The sequence below is a fragment of the Carcharodon carcharias genome, chromosome 7 (assembly GCF_017639515.1).
Source record: "Carcharodon carcharias isolate sCarCar2 chromosome 7, sCarCar2.pri, whole genome shotgun sequence".
NCBI classification, from domain to species: Eukaryota; Metazoa; Chordata; class Chondrichthyes; order Lamniformes; family Lamnidae; genus Carcharodon; species Carcharodon carcharias.
The window spans coordinates 143,113,853-143,139,133 of NC_054473.1; the positions used below are offsets into that span (position 1 = coordinate 143,113,853).

Sequence of the window (25,281 nt, forward strand, 5' to 3'; positions counted from 1 at the left end):
AGTTGACATGTCAAATATAAAGCCTTTCCTTAGAACTGAAACATAGATGAACTGTGTTTGTAGAAACAAGATATAAAAGGGGGAAACGAACAAAGAGGAAACGACTAAGATGTAGAACCTGTCTAGTGCCAGCCTGCTGTACAGTTAGAGCAAGTTATTGAAGAGAGTCAAGTACAGTGCTGTGGTGTCATGGAGCACTGCTGCTCCTCTTGGCTCCATGGTAAGGTAATCTTCTTTTAAAAAAAAAACATTTCGAACTTACCTTTTGTTGATGGTCACAGGGGTTGCTAAGGAATTATGAGCAAGAGAAGACAAGTGTTTCCTCTCCTCACTGTTGATTAATTTTGAAAACGGGATAGGCTCTTAATTTATATATTCAAAGAGCTTAAAGCCTGGTTAGATATCCATCAGTGTGTGTGAGCATCAACATGTGTGCGTTTGTATATATGAATGTTGTATGCATGTCTTTTTCCCTTGTTCTGTTCCTTATATGTAGTTCTTTTGTAATGTTTTCAGTTCTGAGCAAAGGTTTTATAACTGAAACTTCAATTGTCTTATTTTCACCAGATGTTGCCTGACTGGTAGCCAGACACCTCAGCTAAGACGTAATTGTTCACCACAAGAATGTTTTGCTACCATTGTATTATCTTGACTATAGAGGGAGGAGTATCCCTAACTAAATACTTGCAGTTTGCTCACTAAATGCAACACAACAGATTGTTTGAAATCACCCAATAAATTAAGATTAATTGCTTCAGTAAGTAAGCAACATAAAACAGTTTGACTCTGAAGACTGAGATTACTGAGGTGTGTTATGATAAACATTTCTTGTGTGCAAAATTAAGTTGCATCAAAAAATCTTGGTTTCCTTTTATCTCCATGTTAATGCTGTTTAAGGTAGGTTCTTCAACCTGATCTTAATTACTGAAATCAAATAATATAGTTTACATTCTTGACCCTATTTAAAATGAACTTTTGCTCCCGTAATTTAAGAGTATATAATAACATAATCCACACTAGATTGTATGGTAATAAGCATTAACTCTTATGAAGAAGTTTGCGTCTGTTCATATTTTGGCAACCTGAAACTTAGATTTTATTGTATTATTGAAATTATATCGACAGAATACAACACAGTTGTTGCTGCATTCTGTAATCTGTAAATGCCACAACAGAAAGTGAATGCCAATTTCTTTCCAAACCTTCTCGGTTACTCAAGATGCCACAACTAGATATGTTGATGCTGCAATATGATTCGTTTTAGAAAAGATAAGGTTCTCTAGCAGATTATTTTAGCTTGACTGTAAGAAGCAAATGAAGAAGTAGCAACAAAACTGAGAGGAGTAAAGAAAGCTTTTTATGCAAATTAAAAATATATCAATGCTGGTGAAATGAATGCTATTAGCAATAGGTTTCATTTGGGGAGCCAGGGCATCTCTCCTCCAATTGTCCTGAAGGCAGTGACTCATGCCAGGGAACAGTTCTACGGATATTGGCAGCTAAATGGTATTCCACCGAAAACCTCATTCTTCATGTATGTGCCTAACCTTAGCGAAGTTACTGACCTTTTTTTTATTCATTCATGGAATGAGTATCGCTGGCTAGGCCTACATCTATTGCCCATCCATATTTTCCCTTGAGAAGGCGGTGGTGAGCTGCTTTCTTGAACCACTGCAGCCCACCCCACAGGAATAGGAAAAAACATCAATCACTAATGACTGTAGTAAATAATTCAGTTTTAACAGATCCTTTCAGTGTAATAGGAAGAATACTTATAATAAAATGCTCTTATCTTCTTTTGCTGGGGAGCAGAAAAGGGAGAACAAACTTTATTGAACTATTTAACTACTGGGTAGAGGGTAATGCAGAAATGCGTCAATGGTAACAGGTGGAGGCCACACATTCAAGATAGAGGGACCATCTAAACAATGCAGCAAAATTAGAGGGAACCTCTCCACAGGATGGCTTGTGGCCCTCTGATCCTTTTGGCTCCACGATGGGGGAAATCATATGAAGCTTCAATGGCTCTGGCCTGCTGCCAGGAGACTGCCTCCAGGCACATGCCAGGTTGCAGCCTCAGTGGGGGGCCCATCTGATAATGGCAAGAACCCAGAGGCATCACCAATTGGCCCCCAACTGGACACTCAATTTTCCTAATTGGCTACCCATCACTACCAAATGGATAAGGTGCCATTTTGACCCCTCCTCTGGCAAGGTCACTTTGAGGGAGAACGTGTTGGGGAGGTGAACCAATTTGCAATTTTCTCATTTTGCTCCCAGACCTGCCTCCAAACCCACCTCCACGGGGCAGGAAAAATGCAACCTGCTGACTCTCCATAAGGATTCTTTCATGTGATCAATTAAGGAGATTCACAGTTGCTTTTTCTGTTCACAGGTTCCTGATCCCCTGTAGAGGGCACCACAATATTTTGGATTTCTAATCACTGCAAGTTGAGCACAGAAGCCCATAGAAAGTCTGCAGAGATAAGTTTAATGAACAGCAAGTGCTGTGTGTTCGCCAATGGTGTCAGAACTAGGCCTATAGTAACAGTCAAGGCATATCAGTCAAGCCAAATCTGTCCTGACTTGATGTCTGTGCAGAAGCATTTGCTTTAGGGCCCACTGGAGAGCAATGAGAAATGGGAATTTTGGGGTAATTTCACCCTTCGACTGTCCTAAAGATACTGATGCACAACATAGCGCCCTATCATTGCACACTGAGATCAGGTAGCCCAGTACACAGCAAGGTCGAATGGAAGTTTCCTTGGTGCATACGACACAATAGCACACCACACCAAGTCATTATGGGAGTCTTCAGAATTCTTAACATTCATATTATTAAGAGGGAAACTGCAAATTTTGGTGTGGTCCCAAGCAATACAAACCAGGAAGATGCCACACTGTCCTGGATTTGGAAGTGCAAATGACGTACTTGTTCCCACTTTCACTATTCAATGAATCTGCTGAAAGTGCAAGCGTGAGATTGCTTCCAGTGATGTCAGGTCAGGCTTAGCTCTAGCGCAATTTATGGCTAAATAAAAAGCCAAAACTCACTGTCTCAGCTCACAGCTTAAGTATGGAAAGACAGCCCTGATGGCCCTAGCATGAGTCAACATCTGCAGGAAAAATTGAAGATGGCACAAAATTGGGGACTTTTAAAATATTTCTGCTGAACAGCAAAGCAATGTTATCTTGACTAAGGGTTTTCGAATGACAACAGGATACCCGGTAGCACGTAACCTGCACAGAACGCTGCAGCTCTACAGCTGATGAAAACCCACCTATCTAATGTCCGATGAAGTCGGAGGGAGTGCATGGGAATTTCCTAGACAGATAAGAGAAAAAAAAATCATCTGAAAATGTATTAATCTATTTCCAAAGCAAAACGTTTTTAGGTAGCTTCCATCAACAGCATATTCCAGCCACTTACCTTCCTGATCTTCCCATTTGGTGCTGCAATTTCACTGCTAACACTTTCTCGTTGCTGAAAATGGGCAAATGGTTTTGCTGCACCCCATGATTCCAAGTATCGTGTCATACGGACAGATGCCCTCATTTTCAGCCCGTCATTACCTTGCCTTGGCTTTGGGAGGTGCCGAGTCTTCAGGCTTTGCTGTTTTGTCTGTTAACAATAAATCATTGCAATTGAACTTTTAACTGTAATAATTAAGGCATAAAAATAATGACAGAATTCAAAATTATCAAATAAAACAGCTACAATGGCAATATACTGCGGTGGTGGGGGAAGGGGGTGGGTGGTAAAAACATTTCAATGAGCAGTTTGTTTTCTCATTCAACCACCTGACAGACCTTGATTTTCAACCTGTTCCTTGATGTAATCAAACCTTCCATAGCCTTGTGTTGCTTTTGCTCTCTTCCATGCTTTCATCAGGAATCCACAGGTTAGGAACCTCACCAATATGTGCATAGTTTCTAAACTTGCTTTGGGATCAACCTCAGCAGTTCTTAATTTTTGTCTCCAACCCTTCCCCCCACCAGTTACATCCAACTGATGCAAAGCATCCAGCATTACGTCCACATAGCTTTCCATATGGTGCTATGCATAAGGATCAGGTTTCACACCTGTGTAAATGCTGTTGAACCAAGAGCACATTTAATTGCCTTGCCGAGTTCTGTCCTGCTAATACAATGCCCACCGAAATATCGCGATGGATCACGGTGACGTCAGGACACTCATCCGACGTCACCGCATCATTTTACGCATCGATGTGCGGGGCCCACCCCCACATGCCAAAGAGAAAATTCTGGTCTATATCTCTTTTCAAATACCAAAACTGTACACAGTATTCCAGATATGGTTTCACCAACTCCTGTACAACTGCAGTAAAATTTCCCTACTTTTATATTCCCCTTGCAATTAATGCCAACATTCCATTTGCACCTCCACTAATCACTTGCTGTACCTGTATATTAACTTTTTTGTCCCTATATATTAACTTTTTGTGATTCATATACCAGGACACCCAGTTCCCTCAGTACCACCAAGTTCAGCATTCTCTCTCCATTTAAATAGTATGCTGTTTTTCTATTCTTCCTGCCATTGTGGACAAGTTCACATTTACCCACATTATACACCATTTGTCAAACCTTTTCTCACTCACTTAACCTGTCTCTATCCCTTTTCAGACTCTTTACCTCCTCTTGACAACTTACATTTGGTCCTTTCGTCCAGGTCATTGATATAGATTGCAAATGGTTGAAAGCCCTCTCACTAATCCCTGTGGAACTCTATTATTTTCAGCTTGCCAATCCAAAAAGACCCATTTATCTTTCCTGATAGCTAATTTATTAACCATACCAACATGTTACCCCCAGCACAATGTGCTCTTAACTTCTGTAGTAACTTTTGAGTGGCACCTTTTTAAATGCTTTTTGGAAACTCAAGTACAGCACATTCACAGGTTCCCCTTTATCCACCTTGCTCATTACTTCCTCAAAAAACTCTAATAGAATAGTTAAACTAATTTCCCTTTCACAAAGCTATGTTGACTCTGCCTGATCACATTATGATTTTCTAAGTATCCTCAGTGACTGATTCCTTAGTGACGGATTCTAGCAATTACCCCATGATAGATGTTAGGCAAATCTGTCTTTCGCCTTCCTTGGATAAAGATATTACATTAGCTACTTTTTTTTTTGCAATCTGCTGGGGCTCTTACAGAATCTAAGGAATTTTGGAATGTGATAGCCAATGCCTCTAATATCATTGTGCACTCGCCCACCGAAATATCACGATGGATCACGGTGACGTCAGGACACTCGTCCGACATCACCGCATCATTTTACGCATCGATGTGCGGGGCCCACCCCCACATGCCAAAGAGAAAATTCTGGTCTATATCTCTTTTCAAATAATAAGACCAAAACTGTACACGGTATTCCAGATATGGTTTCACCAACTCCTGTACAACTGCAGTAAAATTTCCCTACTTTTATATTCCATTCCCCTTGCAATTAATGCCAACATTCCATTTGCACCTCCGCTAATCACTTGCTGTACCTGTATATTAACTTTTTTGTCCCTATATATTAACTTTATTTTTAAAGGTGCTAAGGTGCAGGCCATCTGGTCCTGTGGACTTGTCAGCCTTTAGGCCTAATAGTTTTCCCTGCAACTTTTCCCTGGCGATGGTGATTATTGTAAGATCCTCCCTCCCATTCACCTCTTAATTTTCCAGTATCTTTATAAAGTTTTCTAAGGCCAGAATTTTATGTCCCGCAGGTGGGCGCATGCCCAACCCATCCAGCGCAAAATAGCGTGAGATGACATCGGGCAAGCGTCCCAACTTTGTCGCGCACTCTTGCGATATTTCACTCGGCAGGCGCGCGCGACAGTCGGAAGCACGCCTGCCAATAATTAAGCGGGCAATTGAACCCATAAGGAGGCAATTGAAAGTGATTTTTTCGTGGCCTGCCCACTTTTACTGTTGGCAGACAGGCCGATCGGCCTTTACATTTTTGCTCAAACCTCGATCCAGGATGAAAATAAAAAGAGGTAGCTGGGGACTGTTTCCTTTATGAGGTATGCTTTCAGGTGCTTGATTGTGCTGCATGGACATACTTTGCAGCATTTTCGATGTTTTGTTTATTCTGTGGAGGTCTGCAGCTCCCTGAGGAAGCTGTCTGCCTTCAGGGAGCTCAGTGGAAGCGCCCACCAGCACCCGCGGTGATGTCGGTGCCCACCCTCTTCCCACCCCATCGGCAGTGCTGAGCCTTTCTCAGCATGCGTCTCACACTGGCTGGCTGTTAATTGGCCAGCCGGTGTGAAACCGTGGATCGGGGCGTGTTTCCCCTCCTCTCCCGGGCCCGCCAATCCCATGCGCCCAAACAGCGAAAAAGGCCTAAGTCTTCTACAGTGAAAACAGACTCAAAATACTATCAGTGGTTAAAACATATGGGAAGAGAAGCCCTCTTTTTAGGCCAGCGCAGACATGATGGGTCGAATGGCCTCTTTCTGCACCTTACCATTTCTATGTTTCTATGCTCCATGCCCCCCACAACCCATAACCCCAGCACATGTTTAAAACTTGAGTTTCTTTCAAACTGCTCTGCAATGATACATCATGAAAATATAATAATTCTCATAATATTATTGTGATTTATTTTTAATAGTGGAGTTAATAGGTTAATAGTGGAGGTTGGATAGTTTATCTGTGTATATGTGTATGTGTGGGATTTAATTGAATTGGAGATAACTGGTCTGGAGGCTTTGAATCATCAATAAGAAGCTAGGTTTGAATTGCTAAATATGTAAACATGGCTGAAGTTTTAGAATGTGAGGTGGAGAAAAATTTGCATTTTTAGATAAATTAGGGTAGTTTGAATTGCAAAGAGATGGTAGGATGTTACACCTAGCCAGAAGAAGCTAAGCCAAACAGTGTTTATTTTTCTCAAAGGCTACTGGTAATATGAACACTGAAAATATTTATGTTATAAGAAAGGTAAAGGTCCAAAGACATATTGGAACAATGGACTCTGCATTAAGATGGGAAAAACATATACAAGGGAGATGAGGCTATGTTTAAGAGGAGAAGGTATTCTAAGATCTAACAAGTGTGAAAAGCCTCCAGCCTCTGTGCACCAAGGTGCTGTCTACAGGAACCGAAGCTGAGAAAACTCACTTTGAATTCTCCAGTCCAGGGTATTGTGTTGCTTTGCCTGGGTCTGTTTAATCTATTTGTTTTTGCTGTTGCCTTAACAGAGGTATAACTGGGAGCCAGATTAATTAGGGGTTTTAGCAGTTATTATAGTAGTAATTTGTAGGCCTATGTCTGTGCTTGAAATCTTTTCTTTTGTTAATAAATGTTGAATTTAATTTTCTAAAATCTCTGAAGTCGTGGTAATCTTATTACTTCTGAATTCAGGGCACGCATCTCGAAATAAAATACAAATTGCAAAACAGTTGTGAACGCAGAATCAAGTTTCCCTCGTAGATTTGATCCACCTGGCACACATCATCTGTCACATCATAACACCCTACAGTTCCAATATAAATGTAACCTTAACTGTTTGTTTTGCTGTTACTACTCTTTTAAATCCACAGTTACAATTGTGATTAATTTCACTGCCTAAATTTATAAATCAGTTCACATTTTAAATCAGCATAGTATCAATTACTGCACTCGTTTCAGCCACTCCTATTTGCTTTTTTTCCATAATTGACTTTTATTTCCCCAGTGTTAATGTTTAGCCACCATTGCAATGTCTTTTTGTTTATTGATTGCACCATCTGCTGTACGCTTTCCACCAACACTGCAACTGAATGCTGTTCACCAACTGTAAACATAGACCTAGTTTTGAATAGGCTCCAGCTACAAATTAAGTTCTAGTCACAATGGTACTGGCACAATACATGCTCCTATTTTTAGTACTACAAATACTTGTAATAAATTGATTTTGTGTATTTTGGACCTACTGAGGTAATTGATATTGCTGCTACAGAGTGGAACACTTTCCTTGTCAGACACTCCCAGGTCATATTTGGCATCGAGAGATGCAGACTAAAGCTCCCTTTATATTGTAAAATAGCATCCCTCAGCATAAGCTTACAAAAGCAGCACCTTATTTCATCACTGTGGCATTTCATTTTTCACTATTCCTCATATTAGCTATCATTTTGTGACACCTCAAAACACGATTGCCAAATTAGGATCAGAAAGTAGATGTGCACTGTTCAAATTCACTTTACACAAGACGCTTATGGCCAACAGATAGGTGAGACTAACCAGCTCAAGCGGGATTTGAACTCAAGGCCCAGAGGTGAAAGGCCAATGTTTAATCTACATCAACCAGCCCTCATTCCACCCTACTACAAGTACTTTCTAATTTATATATGTTACAACTTACCCAAAGTACACTAAGCTCTTAAAACAAGCTATGCAGGAGAATACGGGATAAGATTTTAGGAAGTGTTTAATCAAAGCATTGTGGTGTTCTGTAGAAACATGTCACTTTAACAACAATTATCTATTTTTCTACTCTATGGGCAGAATTTTCTGCCTGTCGGGCAGGCCGTTTGGGAGCGGGCACAGGCGCGAGGCCGATCACCGCCCGTGATCAGCTCCGTGCTGCCATTTTACATGGGCAAGTCAATTAAGGCCCGCCCAGTGTGAATCGCAGCTCCCAAGGATAGCGGGAGGGGGCGGGCGGCAGCAGGACTACAATGACTGCTGGGTCCAATGGCAATCCGGCGGCCTGTTTAAAGAGCACACAGGCAGCCTTCCAAAAGCTGTCAACCATGGCCAGCAGAAGAGCTCCCAAGAGCGCTGCTGGTGAGCAGGCCAGACAGGAGGGGTTTTAGCAGTTATTATAGCAGCAATTTGTAGACCTATGCATGTGCTTGAAATCTTTTCTTTTGTTAATAAATGTTTAATTTAATTTTCTAAAATCTCTGAAGTTGTGGTACTCTTATTACTTCTGAATTCAAGGCATGCATCTCAAAATAAAATACAAATTGCAAAACAGTTGTGAACGCAGAATCAAGTTTCCCTCATAGATTTGATCTGCCTGGCACACATCATGACACACTACAGTTCCAATATAAATGTAACCTTAACTGTTTGTTTTTCTGTTATTACTCTTTTTGGCGGGGCACTGTGCCCCTTACTTCTCAGATGAGTGCCTTGCTGCCCTCCTTGAGGAGCTGGCAACATGGTGTGAAATCCTCATGCCGAGGGATGGGGAGAGGAGGCACCCCCACATGACTAAATGTGCCTGGGAGGAAGGGGCAGGCATTGTCAGCGCGCACGATGTGGTGCAATGTACCTGGGTTCAGTGCTGCAAGTGCTTCAGCAACCTCTTGCGATTGGGAAAGGTGAGTACTGTGTTGGCATGGGTCACTTAACACAGCAGTTAGGTTCCCCCCCCCACCACTGGCTAACTCTGAATGTAATTACTGCATTGAATCATTCATGGCATGTGGCCTTCACTGGGTGAGCCAGCCTAGTTCACCCTGAGAGGTTTGTGCTGAGCTGGGTTCTGTATCCGCTGCATGTGGTAGACTTACACCCACAGTCATGTTTTGGAAGCGACTTCAACAATCTGCACCTAGGCGCAGTGCTGGAACGTCGAAAAATTTCAAAGTCAGGTTACTGACTGACTGGGAGAGGAACTTCCAGGTGGCGGGGCACCCATCCATGTGCTGCCCTAGGCATTCTACGTGGTTGTGCTTCCTTTCTTTGCTTTGGAGGGTCATACAGTAAGTGTGGCAAATGTGATGGAGGCAGCATCTGGGCAAGGGGGTCGGCCCTGGCTGCTTGGTGTGAGTGTGCGGCAGCTACAGGGTCACAATTCACTGGAGCCCTGCAATGTTTCACTCAGGTGGGGGTGGCAGGTATGGCAATCCAGGTACAGGGTGGACTCATCAATCCTCCTCTCTCCTTTTCAGGAGAAGACCACACACAATAACTCAGGGCAGATACAGACTGGTGGAGGCCAGGCACAGTTGGCGATTATAAGCAGATATGAGCAGAAGGCTCTGGAGCTGGAGAGGTGCCATGCGCCCAGGTCCACCGGTAGCAGTGAGGCAGGGTGCCAGGGGGAGGTAGGAGTGCCGTGCACGGAGGTCACCATGTCTGTCCTTGCAGCCATTCCACTGTTGACTGTTTAGTGAATTAAGCTGCCCGTTGATTATGGAGCTGATTCGGGGACAGGCATGTACATTGACATCATCTCCACTTGAACTAATCAAATGTCCTTGTTCTTCCTTTCAGCATCACCGGAGCAGGGCCTGGAGGAAGAGGCAGAGGGGCCGCCACTAACACCTGAAGGCCCAGAATAATTACAAGCATCAGTGTCACACCATCTCAGCCAGGCAGGCACCAGTGCAGACACTGGCATCTTGGTGGGAATTAGATCATCGGCTAGTTGCCCGGGGCACAGCGGTGAGGGCACTTCACACTTGCTTGAGATGCAGGCAGAGACGGAGAGTGCCCATGATGCCGGCAGCTGGAGGACTGCAGGGGACCAGGCACAGGCTCAGCCGGTGGCTGATGATATGCCTCTAAAGTCGTCCCTGAGGCAGCAGATGCTAGAAGTCCAGCAGGGTCTGTGGGAGGATCTGGTGGAGGGACATGAGGCCGTGCGTGGCATGGTCTCCGTGACAGAAGAGGCCATGTGGACCATCAGCAATGCATAGACCCTCATGGCTGAGCGCAATGCTTCCTCCATGGAGAGAGTGGCAACTTTCATGGAGAAGCTCCTCCAGGAGAACAATCAGGGCTTCCTGGGGTTGCGCTCGGACCTGCAAGCCCTCAGAGCGGCATTGGCCCCAGCTGGATTAGGCACCCAGTATCTCAACTCAGTGTCCATCATCAATGGTGAACAGGGAGGTCTGAAGCGACCTCACGTCAGTGTATGAGCTGCCTGTCATCTCTGCGGGCTCCTCTCAGGGCACTCTGGATGAGGGCAGCAGCTCCTCCGCCCCTCCACCAGTGACCGTAGGATCTGATGAGGCTTCGGCGACTGGGGAGATGCCAGCCATGTTACTGGCCACCTCCCTCCCAGACGGGGTCATCTCAGGCTCTACGGGCCAAAGGACACCCGCCAAGGTCATCAAGGCCAACAGGATAGCAGAGTGAGCAGGCTGCCTCCAATGCAAGTGCCAGCAAGGGAGGAGCACCTAAATGTAGCACCCGAAAAGTAAATGTAAGGCATCTTAGGCACACCACGGACTTCTCACTGGTGGTTTTATGTTGCCCCGCTATTAGCTGATTATAAATTGGTGTGCAGCTCAACACCTTTGAACTAAGTTTATTTTCTGTTTTATTTTTTAGATTCATTAAATGCTTTATTTGTGAACAAGGTTCAGGGTGATTCCTTACTTCTGCAGGTGGACGGGAACCCACGATGTTATGAGTGACTTGTTTGTCATTGAAGCTTTATGGACAAGACACATAGTTAATGTTCCTACCCAGGCAGATGTTGCTCCCAGGTATCAAGTATGGAGCTTGCAGCCCTGTCATGTGTTGAGGTCCATCTGTGGTGGGCTAGCCGAAGGTTCCATTGGATTAAAGCTTCCTGGGTGTCCCTGCCTCCCTGGAAGTTACCCCGGTTGGCGTATATCCCCTCAGCATTCTTCTGAGCGTGCTCGTCCTTGGACTCACTACTGGACTCAATGTGCAGCCAGAGCATCTGCGTCTACATCTTCTTCCTCCACTGCATCCCCCTTTCCAGCGCCAGATTGTGGAGAGTGCAGCATGCAACCACTATCAGCGACATACAATCTGGGGGTTTATTGCAGTGCGCCCCCTGAACATTCCAGGTATCAGAAGTGCATCTTGACAAGACCGATGGCTCTCTCCACCACAGCCCTTATGGAGGCGTGGCTCCTATTGTACCGCTGCTCAGCTTCTGTTCTTGGATGGTGGAGGGGCATCATGAGCCAGCTTTTGAGAGGATAGTCCTTGTCACCCAGCAGCCATCCATCAAGCCGGGCTGGAGCACTGAAGAGTCCCGGCACTTGGGAGTGTCTGAGGATATAGGCATCATGGAGCTGCCTGGGTATCTTGCACAGACCTGTAGAATCAGCACCCTGTGATCACACACTATCTGCACGTTCATGGAGTGGAAGCCCTTCCTGTTGACAAAGGGACCGGGCTGACCTGTTGGTGCCTTGATGGCCACGTGTGCGCAGTCTATTGCACCCTGAATGCGGGGGAACCCAGCAATCACTGCGAAGCCTCTGGCTTGCTCAACCTGGCTGGCCTCGTCCCAGCGATAGTAAATGAAAGTCACTGCACGCATGAACAGAGCATCTGTCACCTGCTTGACACAAGTGTGGACGGCTGACCGGGAGACTCTGAAAAGGTCACTCACCGACCCCTGGAACGAGCAGGAGGCATAGAACTTGAGGGCAGCCATGACCTTCAATGCCACTGGCATGGGGTGTGCACCCGCACAGTTGATGCAGATCTCAGGTCCTATCATCTGACAGATAGAGGTCACTGTCTCCCTTAAGAGATGGAGCCTCCTTCGGCACTGCACCTCTGACATATTGAGTTAGCTGCTTCGCCACCTGTAAACCCTGGCAGCAGGATAGTGGCATCTTCTGCGGCCCCTTCCGCCTTGGACTTCCTGTTGGCCCTGCACCCCTTATGCCTGTGCCAGTCCTCCCAAAGGTGGCTCCCCTGGAGGCTGAATATGGACTCCTGGCCTTCTCCCCCTTCTGGCCCCACCTTCCTCCTCAGAGGAGATGCCTCCAGTGGAGAGCACAACTCCCATTCCCAGAGTAAGGGAAGGCTTCCTGAAACCAGCAAGGCCCCAAGAATGATGTTTACTCCAGAGTCCTGACCTGAAGCCTGTTATTCCTGTCCAACCAGCTGTGAAGAGATTTGAAGTTGTTCTGTTCACACAGGTAAGTAGGAGTAAATTTAAACATTAAATGTCTACCAAAATCCACTCATGAGCCCACTCGTCCCTCTTATCCCGCTGGTGGATGAGGTTTTTAAAAACGTAGCCTACTCACCTGCCCGTTGCGCCTGTGCGACAATCTGAAGATTGCACAGGCTCTGAAAATCGTCTATTAATAGCTCAAGGGCCTTAATGCACGCCCGATGTCACCACGTGTGATTTTACACGTCTCCATGTCGGGCCTGCCCCGCACGCCGACGTAAAAATTCTGGTCTATATTTTAGAATGGACAATATGGAAAGCAGACATTGTACTGAACAGTTGCCATTCACCATTTAGGGAGGGCGCTGCTGCTTCCAGCTTCTTCCAACAGTTATGGTTTAGAGCTCTCACATGTGTTACATCCTTTAAGGAGAACTTTTATGTTCATTGTTTCATCTTGGTCTGGGTCTGCCCTTGGTCTCTTCCATGTTGGTGGCTTGTGGTGAGACTCAGGGTGGCAAATAAGGTCTTCATACGGACATACGAATTAGGAGCTGGAGTAGGCCATTCAGTCCTCCAAGCCTGCTCCACCATTCAATAAGATCAGTGCTGATCTGAGTGTGGCCTCAACTCTATATTCCACCTACCCCCAGTAACCTATGAAGCCCTTATTTATCAAAAACCTATCTCTGCCTTAAATATATACATTGACCCTGCCTCCACCGCTCTTTGGAGAAGAGCGTTCCAAAGACTCTTGGCCCTCTGAGAGGAAAATTTTTTTCTCATCTCCATCTTAAATGGGAGACGCCTTATTTTTAACATATGTCCCCTAGTTCTAGTTGTTTCCACAAGGGGAAACATCCATTTAGCTTCCACCCTGTCAAGTCCCCTCCAGGATCTTATATGTTTCAATAAGATCACTTCTCATTCTTCTAAACTCCAACCTTTCTTTATAAAATAAACCCCCCCACCCATCCCAGGGATCAGTCAAGTGAACCTTCTCTGAACTGCTTCTAATGCATTTATATCCTTTCTTAAATAAGAAGACCAAAACTGTACACATTACTCCAGATGTGTTCTCACCAATGCCCTGTCAAACTGTAGCAAAACATCCATATTCCATTCCATTTGCCTTCCGAATCACTTACAGTACCTGCACACTAACTTCTGATTCATTTACCAGGACATCCAGATCCCTCTGTGCCTCAATAGTTCTATAATCTCTCTCCATTTAAATAACATGCTGCTTTTCTATTCTTTCTGCCAAAATGGACAAGTTCACATCTTCCCACATTATACTCCATCTGCCAAATTTTTGCCCACTCACTTAATCTATCAATATCCTTTTGCAACTCACTTTTCTACCCATTTTTGTGTCATCAGCAAATTTAACAGCCATACATTCGGTCCCTTCATCCAAGTCATTGGAAAAAATTGTAAATAGTTGAGGCCCCAGCACTGTTCCCTGAGGCACTTGACTCATCACATCTTGCCAACCCGAAAATTACTCGTTTATGCCTACTTTCTGTTTTCTGTTAACTAACTAATCCTCTATCCATGTTAATATGCCAACCCCGACACCATGAACTATTATCTTGCACATAATTTGATGTGGCACCTTGTCAAATGCCTTCCGGAAATCTAAGTACAGCACATCCACAGGTCCCCCTTTATCCACATTGCTTGCTATTTCCTCAAAGAATTCCAATAAATTAGACAAACATGATTTCCTTTTCACAAAACCATGTTGACTCTGCCTGACTGCATTAAGATTTCCCAAATGCCCCACTATAACCTGCTTAATAACAGATATCAGCAATTTCCCTACGACAGATGTTAAGCTACAGTTTCCTGCTTTCTGTCTCCCTACTTGCTTGAATAGGACTGTTCGTACCAGAGGAATTGGTAACAATCAACAAACTAGGACAACAGTGATTGATTAGTCAGCTGCATACAGTATCATTTGAGATTTTCTTACCCTTTCCCCTCACTGGCTCACAAACCATAGGCTGAGTTAACTTATACATCAATCATAGTTGCTGCGACAGCACTATTGAATTTAACCACTCAACAAATTTCCAAGCTTTTGAGTGAGGACAAAACTACAGAGAGAAAACTACTAGAGGGGAGGCAATAGTATAACGGTATTGTCGCTGGAGTAGTAATCCAGAGACGCAGGGTAATGCTGTGGGGACCTGGATTTGAATCCCGCCATGGCAGATGGTGGAATTTTAAGTCTAATGACGAAATCATTGTCCATTGTTCTAAAAACCCATCTAGTTCACTAATTCCGTTTAGGGAAGGAAATCTCCTACATGTGACTCCAGACCCACAGCAATGTGCTTGACTCTTAAATGCCCTCTGAAATGGCCCAGCAAGCCACTCAGTTGTATCAAACAAGGAATAAAAAGAATGGACCTCGACACAGGAAACCACAACAGCAAACTCAACCCGGTCAACCCTGCAAAGTCCTCCTTACTAACATCTGGGGACTAGTGCCAAAATTGGGAGTGCTCTAAAGTAGTGCAAAGAGTCATCAACAGTGCTATGAAGAAACAGCCTGACATAGTCATACTCAATGAATCATGATAATGTTCCAGACACCACCATCACCATCCCTGGGTATGCAGAGGTGGTGGCACAGTGGTATACAGCTGGGAGGAAGTTGCCCTAGGAATCCTCAACAGTGACTCCGGACCCCATGATGTCTCATGGCATCAGGGCCAACATGGGCAAGGAAATCTCCTACTAATTACCACGTACCACCCTTCCTCAGCTGATGAATCAATGCTCCTCAATGTTGAACACCACCTGGAGGAAGCACTGAGGGTTGCAAGGGCGCAGAATGTATTCTGGGTGGGAGACTTCAATGTGGCACCACTACTGATCGAGCTGGCCGAGTCCATCGCTGCTAGACTGGGTCTGCGGCAAGGTGTTGAGGGAATCGACAAGAAGCAAAAACATACTTGACCTCATCCTCACCAACCTGCCTGCCGTGGATGCATCTGTCCATGACAGTATCAGTAGGGATGACCACTGCACAGTCATTGTGGAGACAAACCTTGGGATTCACACTGAGGATATCCTTCATCGTGTTGTGTGGCACTACCACCGGGCTAAATGGGATAGATTTTGAATGGGTCTAGCAACTCAAGACTGGGCATCCATGAGGCACTGTGGGCCATCAGCAGCAGAAGAATTGTACTTGAACACAATCTGTAACCTCATGGCCTGGCATATCCCCCACTCTACCATTACAATCAAGCCAGGGGATCAACCATGGTTCAATGAAGAGTTCAGCAGGACATGCCAGGAGCAGCACCAGGCATACCTAAAAATGAGGCATCAATCTAGTGAAGCTATAACATAGGTCAGAGCTAAGTGATCCCATAACCAACAGATCAGATGTAAGCTCTGCAGTCCTGTCACATCCAGTCATGAATGGTGGTGGACAATTAAACAACTCACTGGAGGAGAAGGCTTCACAAATATTCCCATCCTCAATGATGGAGGAGCCCAGCACATCAGTGCAAAAGATCAGGCTGAAGCATTTGCTAAAATCTTCAGCTAGAAGTGCCAAGGGGTCATCCATCTTGGCCTTCTCCGGGGGGTCCCCAGCATCACAGATGCCAGTCTTCAGCCAATTCAATCCACTCCAAGAAATGGCTGAAGACACTGGATAGTGCAAAGGCTATGGGCCCTGACAATATTCTGGCAATAGCATTGAAGGCTTGTGCTCCAGAACTTGCAGCGCCCCTAGCTAAGCTGTTCCAGTACAGCTATAAGACTGGCACCTATCTGGCTATGTGGGAAATTGCCCAGGTATGTCCTGTACATAAAAAGCAGGACAAATCCAATCCATCCAATTACCATCCCATCAGTCTACTCTCGATCATCAGTGAAGTAATGGAAGAGGTCATCAACAGTGCTATCAAGCGGCACTTGCTTAGCAATAACCTGCTCACTGATGTCCAGTTTGGGTTCCGCCAGGGCCACTCAGCTCCTAACCTCATTACAGCCTTAGTTCAAACATGGACAAAAGAGCTGAACTCCAGAGGTGAGGTAAGAATAACTAGCCTTGACATCAAGGCCACATTTGACAGAGTGTGGCATCAAGGAGCCCTAGCAAAACTGGAGTCAATGGGAATCAGGGGGAAAACTGTCCACTGGTTCAAATCATACCTAGCACAAAGGAAGATGGTTGTGGCTGTTGGAGGTCCACATGAGATGGATCATCCACATCACTGCAGTAGTTCCTCAGGGTAGTGTCCTAGGCCCAACCATCTTCAGCTGCTTCATCAATGACCTTCCTTCCATCATAAGGTCAGAAGTGGGGATGTTTGCTGATGATTGCACAATATTTAGCACTTTGAGACTCCTCAGGTACTGAAACAGTCCATGTCCAAATGCAGCAAGACCTGGACAATATCCAGATTTGGACTGACAAGTGACATGTAACATTCACGCCACACAAGTGCAAAGCAATGACCATCTCCAACAAGAGAGAATCTAACCATCACCCCTTGACGTTCAATGGCATAACCATCATTAATGCCCCACTTTCAACATCCTGGGGGGTTACTATTGACCAGAAACTGAACTGGACTAGCCACATAAGTACTGTGGCTACAAGAGCAGGTCAGAGGCTAGGAATCCTGTGACGAGTAACTCATCTCCTAACTCCCCAAAGCCTGTCCACCATCTACAAGGCACAAGTCAGGAGTGTGGTGTAATACTCCCCACTTGCCTGGATGAATGCAGCTCCCACAACGCTCAAGAAGCTTGACACCATCCAAGACAAAGCAGCCCACTTGATTGGCACCGCATCCACAAACATTCACTCCCTCCACCACTGACTCACCATAGCAGCAGTGTGTACCATCTACATGATGCACTGCAGGAATTCACCTGCAGCACCTTCCAAACCCACAACCACTACCATCTAGAAGGACAAGGGCAGCAGATAGATGGAAACCACCACATGGAGGTCACCCTCCAAGTCACTCACCATCCTGACTTGGAAATATATCGCCGTTCCCTCACTATCGCTGGGTCAAAATCCTGGAACTCCCTTCCTAACAGCACTGTGGGTGTACCTACACCTCATGGGCTGCACCAGTTCAAGAAGGCAGCTCACCATCACCTTCTCAAGGGTAACTAGGGATGGGCAATAAATGCTACCCCTGTCAGCGAAGCCCATATCCCGTGAATGAAAAAAAAAATAAATAAAATTGGGAGGAAAACTCATTCCCAGTTGCCTTTGCTCACCTTCTACTAGCTGGCTATATAAATCTTTCATTTATTTCTCCCAAACTCAAGGTACTTCTTGTGAGGGATATTTTTATTTTAAAAATTCCTGAGGTAGGGGTGAATTAATAAAACAACTTATACAAATATTTAATCAAAAGGCCACATTATAAAGAATTGTACTCAGGAAATTCAAACATGCATTTATTTTCATTTCCACACCAAAAGTAATTTTCAAGAAATCCAAACGAAAGCATTTTGGGACACAGATTCAACAAATTCATTTTCAACTGTTGGCAGCCAAGTAGCCACAAGGTAGCTAGTCTAATTCTATGAATAACATTTGTCTGCTCAGTATCCAACCAAGACTCCCATGAGCTGTACAGTTATTGCAAAAATCTGTGGAGAAAAGAACATCCCACACACACTGCTCCCCCGCTTGATAAAAATACAGTGCAATCCCTAAAACGGAATCCAGTTTTCATCACCATTCACAGTTCTAACTGCATCTTAAATAAACACATTATCTGTCACTCCTCCTTTTCCTGCACTGGTATTGCTGGATGCAAACAAATTGCACATTCCTTCTAGTTGACAGAAGATAAAAATTTAAACTGCAACATGCAAGCCAAATAATTCTTCCAAAATTACAAATTCCCAAAATTACTGGTTAAACTGGAATCAGTGGCAAAAACCATGAAATAGGTCTGAAGCTAGCAAACATGCTTTCGCTACGCTTTACCAATCAGCTTCAATGTATAAGTGAAGTTACAACCCCAAACTCAACTTTGGGAGAGATGTAGAGAACAGGCTTACCATTCAGAGGGTGCACCGTGAGTATTTCCAAATTCAAAGTTTGAATATTGAAGACACACTGCAGAGCAAAGGGACTTCCTGGACTGCTGAAAGTTGTATACACTTCTCCCTCCACTACATGGTCAGGTATCAGCTGCATATCAACTACCTCAGAGTTCATACACCTCACCAGATTTTCATGCCTCTATGCATGTCAAAGCAGAGGTGGTGGGGGAGGAAGGAGGTGAGGATTTAAAAATTGTGGGTGGACCCAGTTCTGGGATTCCTGACTTTATTGGGATTATTATGGCCCCAGGATAAGGGTGTGGGTAGTGAGCCCGCACACAGCAATCCTGCCCTTGCCTACTCCTTTGAGCTGCTGGGTATTTTAGACCTCTCATAATTTCCATGGAGTCGGGCCAGTTTTATTAGGAAACATGATTCAAGGCATCGCAGGGGAGATGTGAACACCAGAGGAAGCCTAGTTTGGAGTCAGGAACCTTTGGGCAGGTAAGTTCAAAAGGTGCTGATAACATCACAAATGATAATGTAATGCTGCATAAGTTAAATATGTTTTTAATATAATGATTAATGATAGGTAAGTGACAATTAAATTGACCAGCATTGTGAAAGTGTTCAGGTTCAGTAGAGTACTTTATGCAGTGGAAAAAGTGCTCTTCGTATTCAAGAGTATTAAAATTAAGATTTTAACGTAGCCATTTCTCCCATAATTTAATATTTTCTTTGAAAGACAGTCCAATCATCTGTTCACCTTTTGAATCAGTGAAGCATTTCATATGCAGCTCTAGAGCCTTTGTTGATATAGCTGTGCTTCGGAATCCCCTTATAATTGCTTGGCTGAGCTCCAAGCCCCACAAATGGATTTAGCTCACCAGGGATTGTTGATACAGCTGCCAAGGGGACTGGGAGCTTTGTTTTGATTGAGAGTTTTATGAACAGTTAATAGGCTTGAACTTTTCTGAAGAAGTTTTTAAATGGCTGTTTGTTTATTTTAAAATAAAATAGCTAATTTAACTTTTTTTCAAGTGGAGTTTGAATGGCTGTGTGGCTGAATGATAGCTTTATGAACTCTTAAGTATAGTAATGATTTTTCAAAGAGTTTTGAATGGCTGTTTCTTTATTTTGACAGCTTCATGACAACCTCAAATACTTTTCAATGTTATTTCAAGGCTTATAAGTGCTGGATGCTGACTGAGTGTGCATGATGGGGGGAGGGGGGAAGGGGGGTGGTATGGAGGGAGTGTGGAGTTTGAAGCGGGCATGGGGTATGGAAGTGGCAAGGGAAGGTGGGTGATGGGTGAGTGGGGGCTGAAAGGGGTGAGGGCGAGGGTGCCTAATATTTGATGCAGAACTGGGCCAATGTCCCAGTGAATGGAGGCAGGTGTTCTAACCTGCCTGCATTGTCATCCGCCCACCTCAGGCTTGCTTCAGGAGGCAGCAGCCCCAACTCAATGAAAATAGCATCGATAAGTACCTGGGGCAGGAGGCAGGGTCGCGAGATCAGGAAATGGCCCAAATTGCGATTCCCACCTCAAAGATAAAAATCCGGGCCTTGATGTTTATCTAACTCCTCTCTGCACCCAGCATTCAGGGATATGACAGATGCCAACCAGTATCAAAATCTGAAATCACAATCAAATTCAAGAGCACCAACATCTCTAGAGTACTTTTGTGCCTCCCAATCTAGTCATTATCAAAGCTTCATCACAATGGGGTGGGTGTCTTCCACTGATAACTTCAGTTTAATTTCAGTGGAAACTTCATTTACATAACTGGATTTCCAGCAAAATTACAGCAAGACAGCAGGAGAGGTCCAAAGAAAATTCAACCCCTAACAGTATTACTTATCACATTAATGCTACTGAAATGTTGAGCGACTGTCATATTATAAAATATATAATCCAATGATTCCACAGGTTAACAAAAGCAAAATACCGTGGATGCTGGAGCTCTGAAATAAAAACAGAAAGTGCTAGAAAAACTTAGCAGTTCTGGCAGTTGTGGAGAGAGAAACAGAGTTAATGTTTTGAGTCCAATATGATTCTTCTTCAATCCCAATGCTGCCAGGCCTGCTGAGCTTTTCCGGCACTTTCTGTTTTTACTCCACAGATTTAGCTGTGAGTAAAAGAGGGATAAAGATCAGGAAACTCCCAAGTTTAACTCCTGGTACCTGGGAAAAAAATTAAATCATGGGATCCTGTACCAGATATAACCCTCGAGGCTGAAAAACTACATTTCTGATCAAACAAAGGGAAAATGGTCTGACTGAGTCCTCAAATGGAAATTGTAGTGATCTAGATGGGCTAAATGGGATACTCTTATTCTTATATTTAAGCTGACTCAGCACCGTCTACATAAAAGCAAAGCAAAAATACTTCCCATGTTAATTGAATTAGACACCTTCACATGCCACAAGATTAAATAGAGCGAGAAACCAATTACAGTCTTAATTCTATGGTAGGCAGGGGATAACTAGGTCCAGAAAATGTCACTTGTAAATATTTAAAATAGTCCATAAGATCTTCACTTTTCATACTGACATATTTTCACATAATTCAATATGTTTCAATCTCAAAGACTGTATATAACACTGCATTATGTGACAACAGGTGAACTCCATACATCATTGACCTGGGATTATTGAAGCAAAGTAAATAATTGAAATAGTGTTAAATACGTACCCTTGGATCAATAACCAAATATGTTTTCAGCTTCAGCTCATTGAGGTAGGCATTTCTTTGGTGCCCATTTCCTTCTTCAACATCATATGCTTTATGCAAATGATTCAGTGTTGCGTCTGTGATATGCACACGACTAAACAAAAATAATACAAAATACAATCAATGAACCTACTTTCCCTTCAAAGCACTTAAACTCTGGTATCAAAGAAGCCTTAGCAAGCTGCCGCAGTACATCTTGTGGCTAGCACACACTGCAGCCACAGTGTGCTGGAGGTGGAGGGATTGAATGCTTAAGGTGTTGGGTTGGGTGTCAGTTAAGCAACCTGCTTTTTCCTGGATGTTGTCAAGCTTCGTGAATGTTATTGGAGTTGCTCTCATCCAGGCAAGTGGAGTATATTCCATCACGCTCCTGACCTGTAACTTGTGGATGGTGGAAAGGCTTTGGGGAATCAGGTGGTGAGTCACTCAGTGCAGAATATCCAACTTCTAGCCTGCTGTTGTGGCCACAGTATTTATTTATCTACGATGTCATTTATTTCATTGTCAATTTAATACAAATGTTAGTGAGACTATAAAGCATGTTTCCCTCTTTATATTCATATCTATATTTTCAGTAAAATTAGTGACAGCAACAAGTATATCTCCCTGGCATCCTATTCGATCCTGGGCTGTGCTTCTGGCCCCATATCCTCTCCATCACAAAGACCAGCTACTTACACCTTTATAACTCTTCTGATAAGTCTTGTTGCTTTGGGGAACATACTGTATTTTCTTTTTGTGAAATGTCTCTTTAATTCCAAATTAAAGCTGAAGGATATTCTAAAAAGGTGTAATTGGACTTCCTAGCAAGCAGTTTAATTCTGAAAAATGCACATATGATATGAGATTGCTTTGGGAATGAAAGCAAAGGTAAACAGAAAGCTAATTAGAAATCAAATTATTGCTAGTCTTAGTCTTAGTTCAAAACAGATGCTGAATTTTAAAAAAGTAGGAAAAAGACTTTGAGAACAAAGCAGGGACTTCGTTACTGTGTATTATACAGTTGGAAAGGACAGAGAGCTGAATACAGAGAAAGCAAGGATTGGACAAGATATCCATCGCTGCTGTTTCAAAGCCAACCATACCATTTAAAGGGATCGGAGAAGGAAGTATCAGAGGATTCTGTGCCATCAAGACAGTCATGAACCTAGCTAAGGAGGTTCTGCAGGGGTGTGCTGTTCAGGTGTCAACTGTACCCATGAACTTTAGATGGAGTTCAGCTGCTGATGAAAGTGACACAAGGACCAAATTTATTGAGCGGGACATGAGAGATCCTACATACTGGAGGCCAAGTTGGAAAGGTTGCGAGATGCCACAATTGTGCGGGAAGTGATGCGAGTGCTTGTAACTACCTGAGGCATATCTTTTTAGAATCGACTATTTAAAGTGAAATTAACCTTTTTGTTTGAAATATCTTTCGCCTGTCGATTAAGTTTGAATTATGTTGATTTCAGTTGGTTTGTCACAGTAAAAGTTTTAAAAATTGAAATCTTGTTCACTATTTTCTTTCCATTGGCAGCATGAGGGATTCCTTTCTTTTAAAAGGCTATTAGTCTCTATGGGGATCATAACGCTCTGCCCTGATCAGTTACATCCCACCCCATTGGACTCTCAGCCACATGGAAGTCCAAAATTAAAATCACTTCCAGCTATCTGACAAATTAAACAAACAATACTTTGTAGAAACTGTGGCTTGTGTCAGGGGCCATTTACAGCAAAAAAATCTTACCCAGGCACGCCTCCAGATTCCATGTGATTGGCTAAGGTAACATCATGTGACCAAACATCATACTGCCATTTCCGAAGTCCAATTACACCACATAGTACGTTACCAGAATGAACGCCAACTCGCATACTGATGTCTACTCCTGTTGCATCCCGAACTTGCCTGTAAAGGGAATAAATAGATAGATAGCTCACCTTTACTTGTAGTATTCCCAGTTCTTAAAACCAAATTATTGTACATCAATTGCTGGTAAGTCAGCTCATCAGAAGTAGCTAGGAGTCACAAAAGAAATCAGTCCCACTAAAATGTTTCACCAATATGCATTGCAACTCTTTACACAGCATATTCTGTGCCATGGTCAATCTTCAGTTCTTTTTTGCTAAAGATGGTGAATGTTATACAAGGAAAACATAAATGGCAGCAGTGAGTAGAAATGAGTTCTCCATAGTACCCATTGCACCTATGAAGAGAAATTTGTTTGGTAAGTCTGAACCGAGGTCATGATGGTAGCAGGCCCACAATCAAACACGAATGCACAGAGCAGGAGTATTACTCATGTCAGTAGGAAAACAGGACTGAAGATTAACCATGTTAGGGTTTTCTATAAAGGATGGAACATGAATATCTATTATTCTTGTTGGTCAACACTCTCAGGTAGCTAACATATTGGTACTTTCAAAATGATAAAGAAAGCTAAAATTATCCAAACTTAACATTAACCATTTAAGTGTTACAGAACACTATCCATAATGATGATTAAAAGTACATTTAAACAAACAAAAATGACTTATCAATAATGGAGTTAAATTTGTCTTAGATAAAAGTGCAAACTGGATGATAGCAAATTGTAACTCATTTTCTATTCAATGGAATAGAATTTGACTTCAAAGGAAAAGGTAATCTTTTATAAGAGGTATGATTTGCTATTGCTGCTTTCAGCTGCAGTTCAAGATGGTATTTCACCCGCGTATAAAGCATACTTTCAGTTCAGCTTGAAATTCCCTGCTGCAGTATAATAAAATTAAATAGAAACTCTTTTACTAGCAGTTCAACATGATCAAAGTGAACCAGTAAATCGCCAAGACAAAAGATAAATAATAGAATCACTACTGCATTGGTTGAACTGTTTTTCACGCAAACACTGTTACATACTTGATAGCTTCGCACATGTCAAGCCCCATTTTCACACAATTCTTTGCATGTTTTGGTAAAGATACAGGAAGACCTGAGACGCAGTAATAGCAATCACCCAGTATTTTTATCCTCATGCATTCATTCTCCTACAAAAAAATGTAGTGTTAACAACATATTGTTTTTACATTACAGTGAAGAATGCATCACGCAACAAATCATTTACTTTAAGGACTTCAATCAACTTCTTTTATACTCTAAAATTCCAACCCATTTGAATATGAAAACAATGATAATTATGCCACCATAAGCCAATAATGGTCAATGTATATTCATATCTCATTTTACAATTGAGTAAAAAAGGAAGTTAAAATATAATTGTAAAGTATAAAAAAATCTAGATCTATAACTATAATGTTGAAGGTGGCCTGGTAATTATAGTTCTCAACCAGTCATATGTTTGGATTTCCGCCTCAACTGCATGAATTCATCTCATCATTGAGCATATTTCATCAGTTCTTGACTGGGACCATTTTATTAAAACATATAAGCCCATCTCTATGGAAACAAAATCAGGTACCTTTACTGCCTAGATCACTACCCCTAAGTTGGAGGATACCAGGGCAGGGGACACAGGGGAGAATTTTCCCATCGGTGAATGGGGCAGGGGCGGGGTCCGCTCACTGTTGCGTAAAATGACATGCAGTGACGTCGGGCGGTGACGTCAGGCAGGCATCCCGATGTCACTGCGCGTCATTTAGATTGTCAGTTCGGCAGGCATGCAGCTGC

The 25,281-nt window shown here is 43.4% G+C and overlaps 1 protein-coding gene across 6 annotated transcripts in view; it reads right to left on the reverse strand.

The window, feature by feature from the left end:
- Positions 1-25,281, reverse strand: part of adcy7 (adenylate cyclase 7) — a 195,777-nt gene that overhangs the window by 36,940 nt on the left and 133,556 nt on the right. For all 6 annotated transcript variants that reach the window (XM_041191171.1, XM_041191172.1, XM_041191173.1 and 3 more), the window contains 5 exons: positions 24,514-24,641; positions 23,365-23,523; positions 21,597-21,729; positions 3,431-3,622; positions 3,282-3,325 (listed from right to left, as the gene is read on the reverse strand). In XM_041191171.1, coding sequence (XP_041047105.1) covers positions 3,282-3,325; positions 3,431-3,622; positions 21,597-21,729; positions 23,365-23,523; positions 24,514-24,641 — 656 coding nt within the window. The remainder of the gene's footprint in view (positions 1-3,281; positions 3,326-3,430; positions 3,623-21,596; positions 21,730-23,364; positions 23,524-24,513; positions 24,642-25,281) is intronic.